The sequence below is a fragment of the Labeo rohita genome, chromosome 15, assembly GCF_022985175.1.
Source record: "Labeo rohita strain BAU-BD-2019 chromosome 15, IGBB_LRoh.1.0, whole genome shotgun sequence".
NCBI classification, from domain to species: Eukaryota; Metazoa; Chordata; class Actinopteri; order Cypriniformes; family Cyprinidae; genus Labeo; species Labeo rohita.
In genome coordinates, this window is record NC_066883.1 from 23,122,446 (window position 1) to 23,138,771 (window position 16,326).

Below are 16,326 nucleotides of genomic sequence, written 5' to 3' on the forward strand. Positions count from 1 at the left end.
TATGTATAAAAAGCAACTGTGAGGTACATAAGACATTTCTGAATTAACTTGCAAATCTGTTTTATTAGAATAAAATCCCAAAGCCGAAGAAGGTAAGATCTGTAACAAGATACACACACTTCAATCAAATAGAGACAGCCTAGAGCAAGCTGAGAGCACATTTTATCTCCACTGCAGAGTCAACAGCAATATTTAGCTGCTATATAGGAAGAGCGGGTTGACCTATGAGCTCACACTGAGAGAGTTAAACTCTCGCTCCAGGAGAGCAATGACTCCTGAGACACTGTTAACATGAGAGCAGCAACCTTCCATCTCCTTTATATCAACACTTTGTGTGTACCGAGCAATGTGCCATGTGTTTATTTTTACAACAAACCCTTGCAGGCTTCATCTGCCATGCGGTCAGTGCACAAACACAATGTGCTCTTGTATGATCTACTCTATTATGAGTTTGTAACTATATATAGCCTTTTTAAGATGTTGTGCAACCGTATGACCAAGATAAACATCACCAGGAATCCTGACAGCATTTTTTTTTTAATAAATGTAACAGGCTTTGCTCTTAGACTTATACATGTGATGAAGCTAAAATAAATGTAATAATACATTTTACAAGTAAAAACTAGCCAGGCAAGTAAGACCTTAAAGTCCATAAAGGCCAAAGAGAACAAAACCTCTTTTCATGCCCCAGAAAAAAATTGAATGTAAAGTCAAGTATTATTTCTGTATGGCCAGCAGCTGAGCTCTATGCATTGAGAAAAGCCTGAATAACTTGAACAACACAGATTCCATTCATGTGCTCTGTATGAAATCTGCCAAAGAGGAAAATAAACTGTTGAGGCAGGCAGTCAGTTTGTCACTGCCTCTATTTCTCCCCTGCTATTGTCCTAATGAATCCAACACTAATGCATCAAGATGCCCCCTGGTATTCTACCAGTATTCACAAAAACTGCTCAGCATTTGCTGCCAGTCTAGTAGGACTGTTCACATTCAAGCTAGTGAATCTATGCAGAGTGGGAGGTTAACATCCTTTCAACAGCACCACAATTTTCATTTGACCCAAGTAAAATGGAACTTTCCAACAGAAAATTTACAAAAAGCATTTTTAAATCAAGTGCAAGGGTTTCATTTAAAGGAGTAGTTCACTTCAGAAGAAAAAAATCCTGATTATTTACTCACCCCCATGTCATCATATATTGGACTTCAATGGGAGCCAATGGGTTGAAGGTCCAAACTGCAGTTTCAGCGCAGCTTCAAAAAGCTCTACACAATCCCAGCTGAGGAATAAGGGTCTTGTCTAGTGAATCAACCAGTCATTTTCTTTAAAAATAAATATTTCTATACTTTTAACCACAAATGTTTGTCTTGCACAAGTCATACACGCGCAGCGCAGTGCTAAACGCATTACGTAATCATGTTGGAAAGGTCCCGTGTGGTCAGTTCTTTGTCTCTGTACTCCAGTTCAAAAGAATAAGGTGAAAAACTCCGACTTATTTTCTCCTCCAACTTTAAAATCATCTGACATCAGTAGGTGTGTTTCCATTATAGATTTGGGGATATTTTATTAATGTTTACGGATGTTGAAGCCACTGCACTAGCCATAAATTTCAATCATAGGAGACGTAGGCATCCATCTTTACAGAAGCAGCATGGAGAGCAGCATGGAAAGTGAAACAAGAAGCAGCACACCTGGTATAAAAACAAGCACTGACTAGAGTGGCCTTGATCGTTCAGTGTAAATAAGGGGTTATCAAAGCTTTAATGGCAAGGAAAGCCCCTTATTTCAAGCATGTGTGTAGTCAATGCTTGAGTAAGCAGCCACTTATGAGGTGTTCTTTGAGTTTATAGTACAGAATGATCATGTGATTTATGTACACAAGGTGACCTGTAAATGTGAAAAAGCCATTTCCATTGCAGTTTTAGGAAATATTGCTTTTTCGAATTGCCTGAATTTACGCATTTCCATTAGGCATATTTTCAATTCGTGCAATCTGAAGGGTAATGGAAACACAGCTATTGTTTTACCTATTTTTGTAAAGGGTGTTTGACTTTCTTTGCACGTTCGCTTTGTAAACACTAGATCGGTGCTTCCGCCTACAACACGTGTGACCTTTCTAAAATGTCTACGTAATGCATAAAAATGTTTATTTGTGTTCAGAAAATAACAGATCATTTCACTAGACAAGACCCTTCAGCTGGAATTTTGTAGAGCCCTTTGAAGCTGTATTGAAACTGCATTGACTCCCATTGAAGTCCACTATATGGACAGAAATGCTGGAATGTTTTCCTCAAAAAACTTAATTTCTTTTTGACTGAAGAAAGAAAGAAATCTTGGATGACATGGGGGTGAGTAAATTATCAGGACATCTTTATTTTGGAAGTGAACTAATGCGTTAAGAATGTAACACTAAAGCTCTGGTCCAAAACTACTTACAGGAGCATTTTGGCAAGTGTGTTGTATGTGCAATGCTGTTTTAGGAAGTGGTGAAAACAAGGTATCTTTGGCAGCATAACGAATATGCCATAAAATGCTGCCTCCACTTCAGGTTGCAGAACACAGAGTAACAGTAACCAATCAACATCCAAACATATAGACCAGATGTGGACACATTTCTCACGTTTTTGTCAGGATAACAAAAGATAAGCTCCTGCCATCAATATCTTCATTAGGTTGATCATGGAAAGCCAGGCTATATCCTCTGCTATGGAGGAGGGGTAAACAGCTTTACATATTCAACTGGTTTTAATCTCTTCCTCATTACCTCATACTGATGATTAAAAGCTCTTATCTGTCCACCTCATGCACGTTCGAAGGTTAATTACACTGTGTTCGGGACCTCAGGCCAAATTTATCCTCATACAGCTGCAAGACAACTCAATAACTAGACCAATCCACAGCTCTTTTTCAGCGACTAGATTTCTCACAGTGGCTAGAACTCTCTCGAGCCCATTACAATGACGTATATCCTGAGGGGACACAAAAGGGTTATGTCCAGGCTTTGTCTAGACCTCCTGTAGACACATCTGCTCATTGATTCTTCATGAGAGCGAACCAGTGATCTTTTCAGCTGTCAAACTCCTGGATAAATCCATAATGTAATTGACTGTGGTTAAAGGTTTAATGAGGTATGAGTGCTCCTCAGAAATGATTATGATGATGTCTATTGTACACACACAGATTCACCATTGTATGTGTGAACTTACAGCTCGTCACGTTGCCTCTGTGACAGCACCATGGTGACGGCGGGGACGGGACGGGGCGGGGGTGGGGGTCAGGTGTAGAGTGTGCAGCAACTGCTGTCTCCTTGGCAGGAGATCAGAGATAGGACGCCGGGTCCGGCTTGCAGGGCGGTCAGCAGCTCACCCCAAACACTTCTCCTTGAAGACGGTCTCCAGGAACACCACGCATTGACAGCCTGCAGGCATCTACCAGCCAGACGGTCCCTGCATCTGTGGAGGAAAAGGACACATTCGTCATTCACGATAACAGACCTCCCAATGCAGAGGAGTAGTGGTCACACAGGCTTAAGGCAGCAGTGGAAATATGCTACTGACCGTGTTCCTCTGACGGTAGCTTTGGGGGCTAACATACATTTCATCAGGTGTTCCATCTGCTCTATTTCCCCCAGCACACATCTCATTCTAGCATGCATTCAGGCCTCTCTATCGGCTGCCATGTGGAGCGTTTTGTTACGGACTCCTGCTGCCCCTGTCGGGAGCTCTGAACACGTGTAAAAGGGACCGCTGACCCAGATTTTAGCATCAACCTACTTCTGCACTCCAGTGAGATACACAGTTTGACAGCAACAAGCAGGACTCTGAATTTCTCTTAGCTAAAAGAGAGATCACCATGTAGTCGGAAAAGGCAAAAGTACTGCTGCTTTACAACAAGACTATATAGACAGAGGCCATATTACAATAGTACTAAGACAAGCACACACTACAAGCCAGGACTGGGTATCATCCACAACCTGATGCATAATACATCTCTCACATGTAAACAGTCAATTTTCTTTGAGTAAAGATGAACAGATGGGACAAGGGGTGGGTTAATACAGCCAAAATCTTATTTTACTCATAGACCAATTTGGTGTTTGCCAACACTGATAACGTTTTTGTGGGAGGAGCCTATCTGGTGGCAGAAAATTACAGTTTCAAGTAGCAGTCCATGGAAGCCATGGAAAGCAAAGAATACAAAAAGGTAAATCTGAGTTTATATCTCAAAATTTTGACTTTATTCTTGCAATTCCAAGAATATCTCCCACAACTCTGGTAAAGAAAACAACTCATTATTTTCTCTTTTCCCCTCAGCTCAGAATCATGAGTTTATATCACTCACTTCTGGCTTTTTTTCCTCAGAATTGACAAATTCGCTATTGTTGGGTTAATTTGAGTTATAAAGTCCGAACTGGGAGATATAAACTTGTCAGAATAGTAAGATAAAATAGGTAAATGTTATTTTAAATGTTATAGGTTTAAATATTAAGGGCTAATACAATGTCTAGTATGAACTGCATATGTGAATATTATATAGACCTATTTTTAAAATCATTTATGCTTTAAAAGTAATCATAGCAGGTTTCATCAGTAATCTGTCCATTTAAACATCTGCATTTAGCATCAAATGGCATTTTTGACTATAGTATTCTATAAAAATGATCTGTATTCCAATTCTTACATACAAAGGCACAATAATAATTTGTCTTATTTCATGGTTTTTACCCATTTCTCTCCACTTGTTAACAGTGATTTTCCTCCATCACAATGCGTAGCTGCAAGCGACATAACTGTGATGTCTACTCCAAAATGTTAAATTAAGAATACTATGTCCCATTGTTTAATTTGTTATTACTTAAATTAATATTGAGTAGTAGTAGTAGTAGTAGTAGTAGTAGCAGCAGCATATTTTTTATTCAATGCCATGTCAGCATCTTAGGCTATTTTCATGGCAAAAACAACAACAAAAAACAAGTCTAACAAATACAACAAAAACCAGCAAACAAACAAACACAAATTATATTTAAATTAATACTGAACTCATGAATATAAGAAGGATGGATGAATGAATGGATATAAGGTATGTTTAAAAGTATATTAGTTGCTAATAAAGTCCATGTAAAGCAATATTAAATGTGTTAAATATTTGTCACACCATGGAAAAATGCTATTAACCACCCAGCCAAATTTGAATGATTAAAAAATATGCCGTATTCTCTGCTCGCAAACGTTGTGGGCGTGTCCGCTCTCAGCGCTGAAACCGCGCTCACTCTCAGAAAAGCTGCCACCTCTCTTTCAAACACAAATAAATGTGAATAAGGAGGCTGCTGTCGTGCAAATTATTGCTACTAGGTAATATGCATTTATGTAAAGACAGCAACTCATTACAAAAATGTTGGAAAACTATTTAACAGTCTAACTGCACAATTCACTACTACATAATTCACAATTGTTGTAATGTTTTTTCAGCAATACATTTCTAAGATTTATAATGTGTGCATTTACACAGACTTTAAATATTGTCCGAAATCAGTATCAAGTATTAGTAAATTCATCTAGCAATGATACAAATTACTTACATTTTTTTTATTGAGACAACCATAGTGGGTAACACACTGTGAAATTGAGAATATCATCCTGGAAACAAACAGCCTGCCTAATAAACAGCTAATCCAGCCATTAGAGTCAGTGCTCTTTGAAACGCGTGAGGGGAAACACTATAAGCCTCTTAGAAACCTGCATTCTGCTATAAGGGGTCTAAGGGACTACTCATGAAGAACAAGAGGTTAGCATACCACATTCCCCACCAGAGCACTGAACACTCAAAGACATTCCACACATAAATCTGACAGGTTCAGCACTGAGCCACACACTAAGGAGACTAATAAACAAGTCCTTTCCAACAAAATATTATTAATAAGATTCAAAGAACAGTCTTTATCAGCAACTGACCTGCTGGTTGAAACGTTTATCTGTAAATTGCCAGATCCTAAGGACCACTTGAACTATGAACGACTAGAGAGGCTCTGATATGCTGACAGGCCTGTCATTACAACGGTTTAGATAATCACTGAAAAATACAGAGCAGCAGTAGGATTGCCAATCCCAGCAGCGTTACATGTGATATGCACCAGACCTCTTTTCCCCCCTTTAACTGGGTGTTTTAACAGCAAGGGCAGCAGGAGACAATGCCAGAAATGCGAATGATATGCAAAGAGCAAGAAGAGCTCTTTATCCTCCATCTCGTTCTTTCTTCTCTTTTGGATGTTTTATTGAAATGGGACCTGTAATGACATAGTAGCTCTTTCAGTCTCTGCCATGCAAAACATTAACAGCAGCTGATGGAATCCAATTCAAGCAGACCCAATTTACCACTAGCACTATATTTGTTGTTTCAAGGACTATTTCATATCAGTGTGCTTTGGGACTTTTGCAACACTAACTGTAATCTTTGAAAATTAGATTAGGGTCAAAAAAGCAAGCTTAGGCCACAAAGAGCATAATGAGCTCTTGCAGTTATAAGCTTATAAATTTTCAAACACGCAGTCACACATCATATCAAACCGAGCCATAACATACAGTTGAGGTCAAAAGTGTACATCCCCCTTTCAGAACCATTAAAAATGCTATTTTACCAAAATAAGAGGGATCATACAACATGCATTTTATTGTTTATTTAGTACTGACCTGAATAAGATATTTAACATAAAAGATAATAGTTGAATTTATAAAAATTACCCGGTTCAAAAGTTTACATCCCCTTGATTCTTAATACTGTGTTCTTACCTGAATGATCCACAGCTGTGTCACACATGCAACTATTACAGAAGGTTCAAACACTTACTGATCCTCCACAAGGAAACACCATGCATTAAGAGCTGGGGGGTGGAAACTTTTTGAATTAGAAGATCAGGATAAATTTAACTTATTTTGTCTTCTGGAAAACATGTAGCTATCTTCTGTAGCTTCTGAAGGGCTGTGCTAAATGAAAAAATATGCCATTTAGGGAAAATAAGAAAAACGTACACACCTCTATTGTGTTCAAAAGTTTTCACCCTCCAGCTCGTAATGCATGGTGTTTCCTTTTGGAGCATCAGTGAGTGTTTGAACCTTCTGTAAGTTGCATATGAGTCCCTCAGTTGTCCTCCGTGTGAAAAGATGGATCTCAAAATCATAGTCATTGTTGGAAAAGGGTTCAAATACACAAAAATGATGGAAATCCAAATAATTTGTGGGACCTGAAGGATGTTTCTAAAGAACAGCAGTCAGTTTAACTGTTCAGGACAAACAAGGGACTCATGAGCAACTATCACTAAACATAAAAACACAGCTGTGGATCATTCAGGTAACAACACAGTAGAGGTTGACCGATATTGGATTTTACCGATAATTATGTTGGACCACACTGGCCGATATCGATTAATCGACAGATAGTTTTTAAAATGGATACCGAATGGAAAATAAATAGTGCTCTACTATTTAAAAAAAAAAAAAAAAAAGTAGCCTACTGAACCATACTTTGTAAATGAATAAAAATATTAATATTGATTATATACATTGACCACTACAGTTAGTTCATTGTTCATTAATGTTAACAAAAGCAACTTTTTAAAATTTATCAGTAAATGCTGAAATTAACACACTCTAACAATGAACAATACTTATATTCTACAGCTTTTATCAATCTTAATGCTACAAACAGACTCATATTGTAAAGTATTAACATTACGTCAACAATCAAATATCTACACAAAGGCCACAGTATTGGAATTACATATGGATATTGTGCACCTTCACAATGTAACTGCTTCTATTCTAGAACATTTGTGGTTATCTAATCAAAATATAAAAACATGTTAGTCACACAACGGGCAAAAGTGCAGCGCCGCATCTAGAAGAACTCACAGCTATCCCGTATCTCGCACACACCAGACGCGTCGCGTTCCATTCAAGCGGCGGTCTACAAGACTTTGTTTGATCACCAAACGGGCAAAAGTATAATGCTGTCCTTTCTTCACTAATGCAGCATCTACTCAACAAATTCATCGCTTAGTACTGACATGAAAACATGCACTACAGTATACTGTACACACTGTTTCGTTGTTGAGGTTTAAAATCCACCTTTGAAGTGTCCCGCTCTGTGCAGCGCGCAGTGTCACGTGTCTAAACAAATGGCACGTGTTGTCAGTGATTTCCTTCAACAAAGACTATAGGGACTTTGCTGTATAATGACGACCTTCTCAGCCGCTCCAGCAACAGACCCAACCCGGGAAAAACTATCTGCATGGATTTTTGCCAATAACCAATAGTTCCGCCAATCAACCATCTTTGCCGATTAATCGACAAAACCCATACATTGGTCAACCTCTACAACACAGTATTAAAAATCAAGGAATGTAAACTTCTAAACCAGGTCATTTTTATGAATTCAACTATTTTCTTTTGTGGACTATATGTCTAATATATTATTTAGCTCAGTACTAAAACAAAAACATGCATTTTGAATGATCCCTCTTATTCTGGTAAAATAATTATCATTTTTAATGATTCTGAAGGGGGGGGGAGGGTGTAAATTTTTGGGGTCAACCGTATAATCCTAGTCAGTACGTAAACAGAATGAATCAAAAACAATGACAAGATCTTATTGACCCACCATCTTGAAATCTACATTTAACATCAAACATTAGAGCTTTTAGTTGCCATGGTGAAAGCATTACTGATCCCCACTGGCACTGAAACACATTATGACCTCCTCTCTGCAGACGCACATCCAGTGAGCAAACCAAACCCACAGTAACAGTACTCCATGCCACGCCACCTCCATCCCAGTCACTGCAAACTGCCTGTTGGGACTCCACAACGCACAATTATCCTGCATTATTTCAGCCAAGGGTTTGGAGGGGTCTCTAGCAACCGCCTGTGTGCAGCCGAACCACACAACTGAGGGAAAAACAGTCCAGTAGTGATTATCCGGTACTGCTATAAAAAGACCAGCGCTGAGCACTAACAAGAGCATGTGATTAAGACAAAGAATGAAACAAAGAAATCAAGCATCTGCTGTATTCTGGTCTTCACCGTTTGTTTATCAGTATAAAGATAATAAGTGATAGTCAACAAGGACCTAGGCTAGATTAATATAACACAAATGTTGATTGATAGAAGTGTAATCTGCTACCAGCATTTCCCATGCATCTCAAACCCAAAAACAGTCTGTTATTTCAATAGTTTCTTTAGTTTAAGACAGATGGCAAAAGGAAACATCCCTCTTTGTGGAATTGTGCAAGCTGGTAAAGAAAGCCAGCCAATAAAGCTTGGACTAATAATCACTTTTCTCATCCCCTTGATGGAATAGCCATGATTACTGGATCACAGTACATTTCCACTAAGGGAATGCTGAGTAGCAGCTCATCTGAATGGCAGAGAGTTTAAAAGATCAGAAGACGTGAGATGAATAACACTTACTTGAGATCACAATGTAGCAGCACATTATTATAAAGCATGACGTGCCATGCCAGACACTGAAATTAATGTTTCTGAATGAAACTATTAATAGACAGTGTTATTTAATAAACTGAGGGCTGTAAGATTTTATATTAAAAAATAATAATAACACCACCAATACTTTCACTCAGCAAGAATGCATTCAATAGATCAACTGTGACAGAAATGTATAATTTTATAAAAGATTTTTATTTCAAATAAATACTGTTCTTTTGAATTTTCTATTCAAAGAAAAAAATGCATCACAGTTTCCACAAAAATATTAATTAAGCAGCACAACTGTTTTCAACACTGATATAATAAATGTTTCTTGAGCACCAAAACAGCATTTCTGAAGGATAATGTGACATGGGAGCAATGACTGCTAACAAATCAGCTTTGCTATCAAAGGAATAAATTATATTTTCAAATATATTTGCATAAAAAACAGGTATTTTAACCTGCATCGTCATTATTATTTTACTGTATCTGGTGAACACAGAAACGCAGTAGAGAGAGCAAAACAAAAACTAGTCAGGAATATGAAGTACAAAATGAGCATCTGTAAAGAAAAATGTCAGAGGATTTCAATATAAGCCAAGAGGAGACTGGTTTTCCTTTGTTGTGAAAAATGTTTTGACCCTGGGCCACAAAACCAGGACAAGTATATTTGTAGCAACAAAAAAAATTATCTTTTTTTATGCTAAAATCATTATGATATTAAGCAAAGATCATGTTCCATGAAGATATTTTGTACATTCACTACTGTAAATATATCAAAACCTAATGTTTGATTAGTAACTTCATTTGGACAACTATAAAGGCAATTTTCTCAATATTTCTAATAGAATTCCTACGTCATCTGCTGGAATGCCACTCTCATTAACACGTATACGAAAACTTGCAGAAGCTAGATATTATGTTTTATAAAGTTTTAAATATAGATATATTTCTTACACAAATGCATCGATCTGCTTCAGAAGGCCTTTATTAACCTCCTAGAGCTGTGTGGAGTACTTTTATGATGGATGGATGCACTTTATTGGACTTCAAAATCTCAACAGCCATTCGCTGCCATTATAAAGCTTGGAAGAGCCCGGACATCATTTAATACAACTCCAATTGTATTCGTCTGAAATATGAAAGTCATATACACCTAGGATGGCCTGGGGGTGAGTAAAACATGAGGTAATTTTCATTTTTGCCTGAACTGTCCCTTTAAACAGGTTGCGTAGCGACACAAAAGCCACTTCAAAAGTACTTCTGTACCACCTTTGCAGTGCAAATTTACCATCTTTAAACAGTCTTAATGTACATGAGTTATTCAGTTCAGTGAACTAAATCCAAGCTATAACATGCTTGCAATAATAAGCAACCATCCATGACACCTGTCAAACAACTAGAGGGAGTGTACAGCAAACTTGGCACAATATCTAGGCACCATAACGATTAGAGAACATGGAAAGCACACAAGGCACCACATTTATTCAAAGCATTCACACCTTGATAAGCAACATGCACATGCTTGCCTTTTCAGCATGCTTATATTTGCATGCAAGATGCTGTTAGTTATGCAGTAAGCAGTCATTAAATTAGTGCACTACATCGTTGGGCTGAAATGACGGGCCACGTTTAACGTTACTGCAGGAGTGATAATCACAACATGACAGATCATCATCTGCATGCAAAGAATCAGCTGACCTACATTTGAGACAAGCTCGGCACAGGTACCGGTTCAAATAGTCCAAATCTTCAGCTTAACCTTTAATGCAGGTATGTTTTATATGCAAACGAGCTTAGTAATTGTCAAACAGCTCGGTTGTGTGTCATAACCTTGAAGTCTGGGTCGAGCATCTCATCATGTTTTGAGCAACAACCAAGGTGTTTGATCATTCTGACGCTCGTTTACAATACTAAACATGTCAGGTTAGTAATTACAGACCATACTAACTCCTACCTAGCTGTCTAGGTAGGAAGTTCACTAGGGTTTGCAACACATCCCTCAACACCCTTATTCTCAACCGGTAGGCAGCAAAAATGCTCGTTTGGGTGATCTGTTTTTTTCTGTTTACCCAAAACGCGGATGCACACAGCAAGGTCAACGTTGAATTTAACGTTTAGAGGTGATAAAACAGCGGTATGCTTTAACACGGGCGTTAGCCAACTGTTGCTAGCTAACATGACATTGATGAAACGACGTGTTGAATCGCCGACAACACACACCTCTGACGAGCCGCTAAAACTACAGACCTGAGTGCGATCATTTCTTATATTTCTAGCGATAACGCTCACACAATACACACTACTGGAGCTGTCGATATATTCACGACTAACGTAGAAAAAACAGAAGCTGAAGTATTTCTCCAACGGCCGCGTCCGCCATTTTGAGACACTGAGAAAAGGAGGCGCAAAAATTACAGCTACAACAGCACTTCGACCGGCGATTTTATATCCAACACAACCGCAAAGAAAGACACAAATGAGCTGTTCTTACCCTACAGAGTCAGCACTCTATGTTATTCCTCAGATGACGCGGTTAGGGAACGAAATAAGTGTTATTTTCGTGTTGAAAAGGGGGGCTGAAGTCTCGGGGTCTGCCTCCTTGCAGCGCCGCATTCGCCTCTACACGGCACGGGAGCGCGCATGGGCTGACTTCAGCAGGCGGAGGCGCGCACGCCCTTCAATCTCACACCCTCCTTTCAAATACTGTGGGCGTTTCTTGAATAAATATTCACCTCATCGCATAGTATTGCGGATAGCTATAAAATCCGACTGTAAACAATTATTTCTCACATGAGCCACATCAAAACTTTAAAGGAGAGGTTAACTTCCAGAACAAAAATGTACAGATAATATACTCACCTCTTTGTCATCATATGTTTATGTCTTTATTTCTTCAGTCGTAAAGTAATTGTTTTTTGAGGAAAACTTAATTTATATACTTTATAACCTCGAACGCTCGTCTATGAGATAGGAGTTTTTCGACGTACCCTACCTGTATTGAACCGGAATACACACGCAGTTCACGCAGAGCTAGACAAGGCGAGCGTTTGAGGTTAAAAAGTATATAAATTGTAATTTTTTTAGAAACATTAGTACGTTATCTGCACATTTTTGTTCTGGAAGTGAACTTCTCCATTAATCAGAGCGTGTGACCTCTATTCTCAGCTGCTGGAGTCAAAACAACACCTGTGTCATGCTTGTGTCACGTGCACAAACCAGTTTACATTATTCAGGCCTTGAATGTAACTTTTCAGTCAGCTGAAGCAAAATATTTATGTGTATGGCTGTTATAGTCTTCATAAATTAAGTGTTTTGTGTTTAGACAGTATACACAACATTTAAATGAATGTAACCACACGTTGTTTTCTAGTTTCTTTATTCGTTTTAATACAAAAGGATACTCGGACCAAAAATAATTAGATTGTTATTTAGAAGAATTGACATAAGGTACCACTCATTAAAGAAACCAAAACGAACACACAAAGGGCATGACAAATTGTTCATGTCGAAACCAGAACAAAAAAACAGAAATAAAAAGAAGTGATTTGTTTTCTTCAACACCAGATGACATTGAGACAGAGCACTGTATATTGCTCTATATAGATTTCCTCAGATAATGACTTTTTTTTGCGCAAATGTAACAAAATGTGCTGCAAACTGAGGATAATGGGTGTTTTAATTGTGATAATACTGGTGTACAGTAAATCATTTGATAAGAGATTTAACTAACCATTTACAAAATCAAAAAAAAATCGACTTTTCTCTTTTATATGCACGCTTTCACACAGAAACATTCACATTTGTGATTAAACTGTAATTTGAAGAATATTATGAATATTATACCAAGGAAGACATTCAAAACACTTCAAATTAACTTTAAAATAAAAAAATGCTATTTTGTTTCTGCGTCCTCGTCTTCGATAAACCCCAAACCTTTCTAAAAATAGGCTACTAAACATCTAGATACATCAAATTGGTTTCGTCATGCAAGCAGTTATTGAACTCTTCAATTGACATGTTGCTTTGCTACATAACATGAACACATCACAGATTTGGTGACTGTTATTAATTATGAAAATGATCGTTGCGGTTAAATTTAAAACACTGTTTAAATCCACTGGTTTGTTCACTATGAGAACTATGGAAGCTTGAATATATTCAATTGAGATCATATTTAACATTCTGTTATTATCTGATTACATAGCTGATTGGTTACTTGTTTTATACACCAAAGCCCAGGAGAAACCCAAGGTTAAGTGTTAGGATTTCCTCATTAACCCTTTAGTTCAAAGGTCAAGCTTGACATTGAACTCCTGATGCATCTGTTACCATCAAGCTACCACCATCACCAGCTTGTTAGGCGTAAGTTACTATGGCATCCTGTTGGTAAATACTTAATTTTGAAATCATTAAGATAATATTGAACTCCAGTTTCAATGTTTTGATTCAAATCTAGTTGATATATTCTAATGCAATATCTTAAAATTTAGTTTATGTCCATTACCAATGAATATATTGACTACAGCACACCCATGTGGCACCTAAAGGTACTGAAGTAGATTTTTCAAAAACTTGTCCAACATTCAGTCTTTCTGATTGCAAAATCCACCAAGAAATGATTAAGCAGATATAAAAGCAATACAGTTCCCCAACCTACTGACTTATATAAGCTTAAATAGGCACAAATCTCACATATAATTACATATTCTTGTTCATAAATATCAATTACATTGCTTTCCCCCCCCATCAAGCTTCAAATACGAACCATTTTTTAAACAATTTTACTGTTTTATAGGGAAATACAACCAGGCTAGCAGTTTTCTTGCATCCATGTGCATAATCCAAGGTGCACTTAGTTCCAGCATATTGCTTCATACACAGTTTGAGCACAGCTATAACGTTTTTTTGACATTTGCAGGACACACACAAAGCATGTACACAAGCAAACACATCATCCTTGATCTTTTTTTTTTGGTATGTTACATTGAAGCAGCCCATCTTATTCCTCTTTTGCCGGTTCCATATGAGACCCGGCGCTGGAAAGTGCAATAAATACTGCTAGGGAGGAACCAAACACAAGTCTTGTGCTAAAGAGAATACACTGAACGGATCTTGAAAACCATGATATTAGTAGCGCATTTTCACATCTTCGTCTTAGTCTTCATCTTCGTCTCCGTATAAAAATATCATCACGATATTGTTCTGGTGCAGCAGCTTTGGAGGAATCCTCTGAATCCGCTAGCACGGACAGCCATAAAGAGACACACATACATAGACACGCACACATACGCACTTTTAAAGTGAAAAAGAGTTTCAACACAACAGTCTAATTCAAGCTGGACATTTCAAATCAGCATTTCAATCAAAAAGAATCAAGTACCTGTCTAACCCCAATGACAAAGCTTTATACAGCTTCCAAATGTATTTCTATAAAACAGACATGGCTTAAATTAACGTTTACATGAAAGGATCTAATGGCTTCTCGTGTACTTTTACAAAAAGATTCCTTGTTTTACAGATGTCGCATCTGTAGTTGCATCGATCCGGTTTTGTCTAAAGGCAGCAGCCACGGCGAGCGCAGAAATAACGTATGGGACACAATACTAGCATTCGGTCCTGAGACTAGACCTTTAGAGTTTACATTCTTAATCCCATGATTCTTGTGTCTATCTCTGTTGAATTGAACGGTGAATGGTGAACGTCTGGTTCGCAGTGTAGAAATCACCTGAGGTTTAGATAGGGAGGTGTGTTTTTAGGATCTCTCTACACTCGTGGGTTGGTTTGGGACGGATTGTGGTTATCCTGGGCTCAGTGAGAAGGAAAGAGATGGGGATGAGGGATGGATGGATAAGGCTCTGGTATAAAATGTCATGGTCATCCTTGGTCACCTCCAGCCTCATCTGTGCAAACTCACAGAGGAACCATTCTCTACGCTCCCTCTGGTAGACCTCGAGGGGTTGTGTTGTTGAATTGCACGTGTTAAACATCTGCTTTCGTTCTCTTTACAGCTACAAACTACACTCTGTACACATTTTTGTCTCCTGTTCCTGGTTCTTCCCTCCCTGTTATGCTCAAAGTGAATTGGTTAGATTAGACAGCTCAGTTCTCAGGTCCACAGGTTCAAACAGATGGCTGCTGCATCGTGTCCTCCTCGTATGGAGAGGCGCTGTATGGTTGGGGTTGTTAATCATCCACAGGCAGCTTGTCGTCCAGCTCTAACTGACCACCCTGCTGTTCCTCAATTTTCCCAGAATCCTGCATCAGCTGCCGTCTCTGGACCTCAGCTTTAAGGTTCTCCAGGTCCTTTTGACTGTGTGAAGAATCAATGGCGTGAATTTAGTTTTCAACAACTTATATACAGTTGCATTATATTGTTAATCAAAAGTTTACATACACCTTGCAGAATTTGCAAAATGTTTATTTTACCAAAATAAGAGGGATCATACAAAATGCATGTTATTTTTTATTTAGTACTGACCTGAATAAGATATTTCACATAAAAGATGTTTACATATAGTCCACAAGAGAAAATAATAGTTCACCCCATTCAAAAGTTTACATATGCTTTATTCTAAATACTTTGTTGTTACCTGAATGACCCACAGCTGTTTTTTTTTTTTTGTTTAGTGATAGTTCTTCATGAGTCCCTTGTTTGTCCTGAGCAGGTGAACTGTTCAGAAAAGTCCTTCTGGTCCCACAGATTCTTTGGTTTTACAGCATTTTTGTGTATTTCAACCCTTTTCAACAATAACTGTATGATTTTAAGATCCATCTGAGGGACTATTACAGAAGGTTCAAACACTCACTGATGCTTTAGAAGGAAACATGGATTAAGAGAAGATGATC

At 38.0% G+C, this 16,326-nt stretch overlaps 2 protein-coding genes across 4 annotated transcripts in view; both read right to left on the reverse strand.

Moving 5' to 3' along the window:
* The window catches only part of pafah1b1a (platelet-activating factor acetylhydrolase 1b, regulatory subunit 1a), a 44,346-nt gene extending 32,212 nt beyond the window's left edge, over positions 1 to 12,134 (reverse strand). The window contains exons 1-2 of the mRNA XM_051128595.1: positions 11,972 to 12,134; positions 3,205 to 3,450 (exon numbers count right to left, since the gene is read on the reverse strand). Coding sequence (XP_050984552.1) covers positions 3,205 to 3,236 — 32 coding nt within the window. The 5' untranslated portion in view covers positions 3,237 to 3,450; positions 11,972 to 12,134. The remainder of the gene's footprint in view (positions 1 to 3,204; positions 3,451 to 11,971) is intronic.
* A 705-nt stretch (positions 12,135 to 12,839) lies between these two features.
* Positions 12,840 to 16,326, reverse strand: part of cluha (clustered mitochondria (cluA/CLU1) homolog a) — a 28,507-nt gene continuing 25,020 nt past the window's right edge. For all 3 annotated transcript variants that reach the window (XM_051128582.1, XM_051128581.1, XM_051128584.1), the window contains exon 26: positions 12,840 to 15,790. In XM_051128582.1, coding sequence (XP_050984539.1) covers positions 15,664 to 15,790 — 127 coding nt within the window. In that variant the 3' untranslated portion in view covers positions 12,840 to 15,663. The remainder of the gene's footprint in view (positions 15,791 to 16,326) is intronic.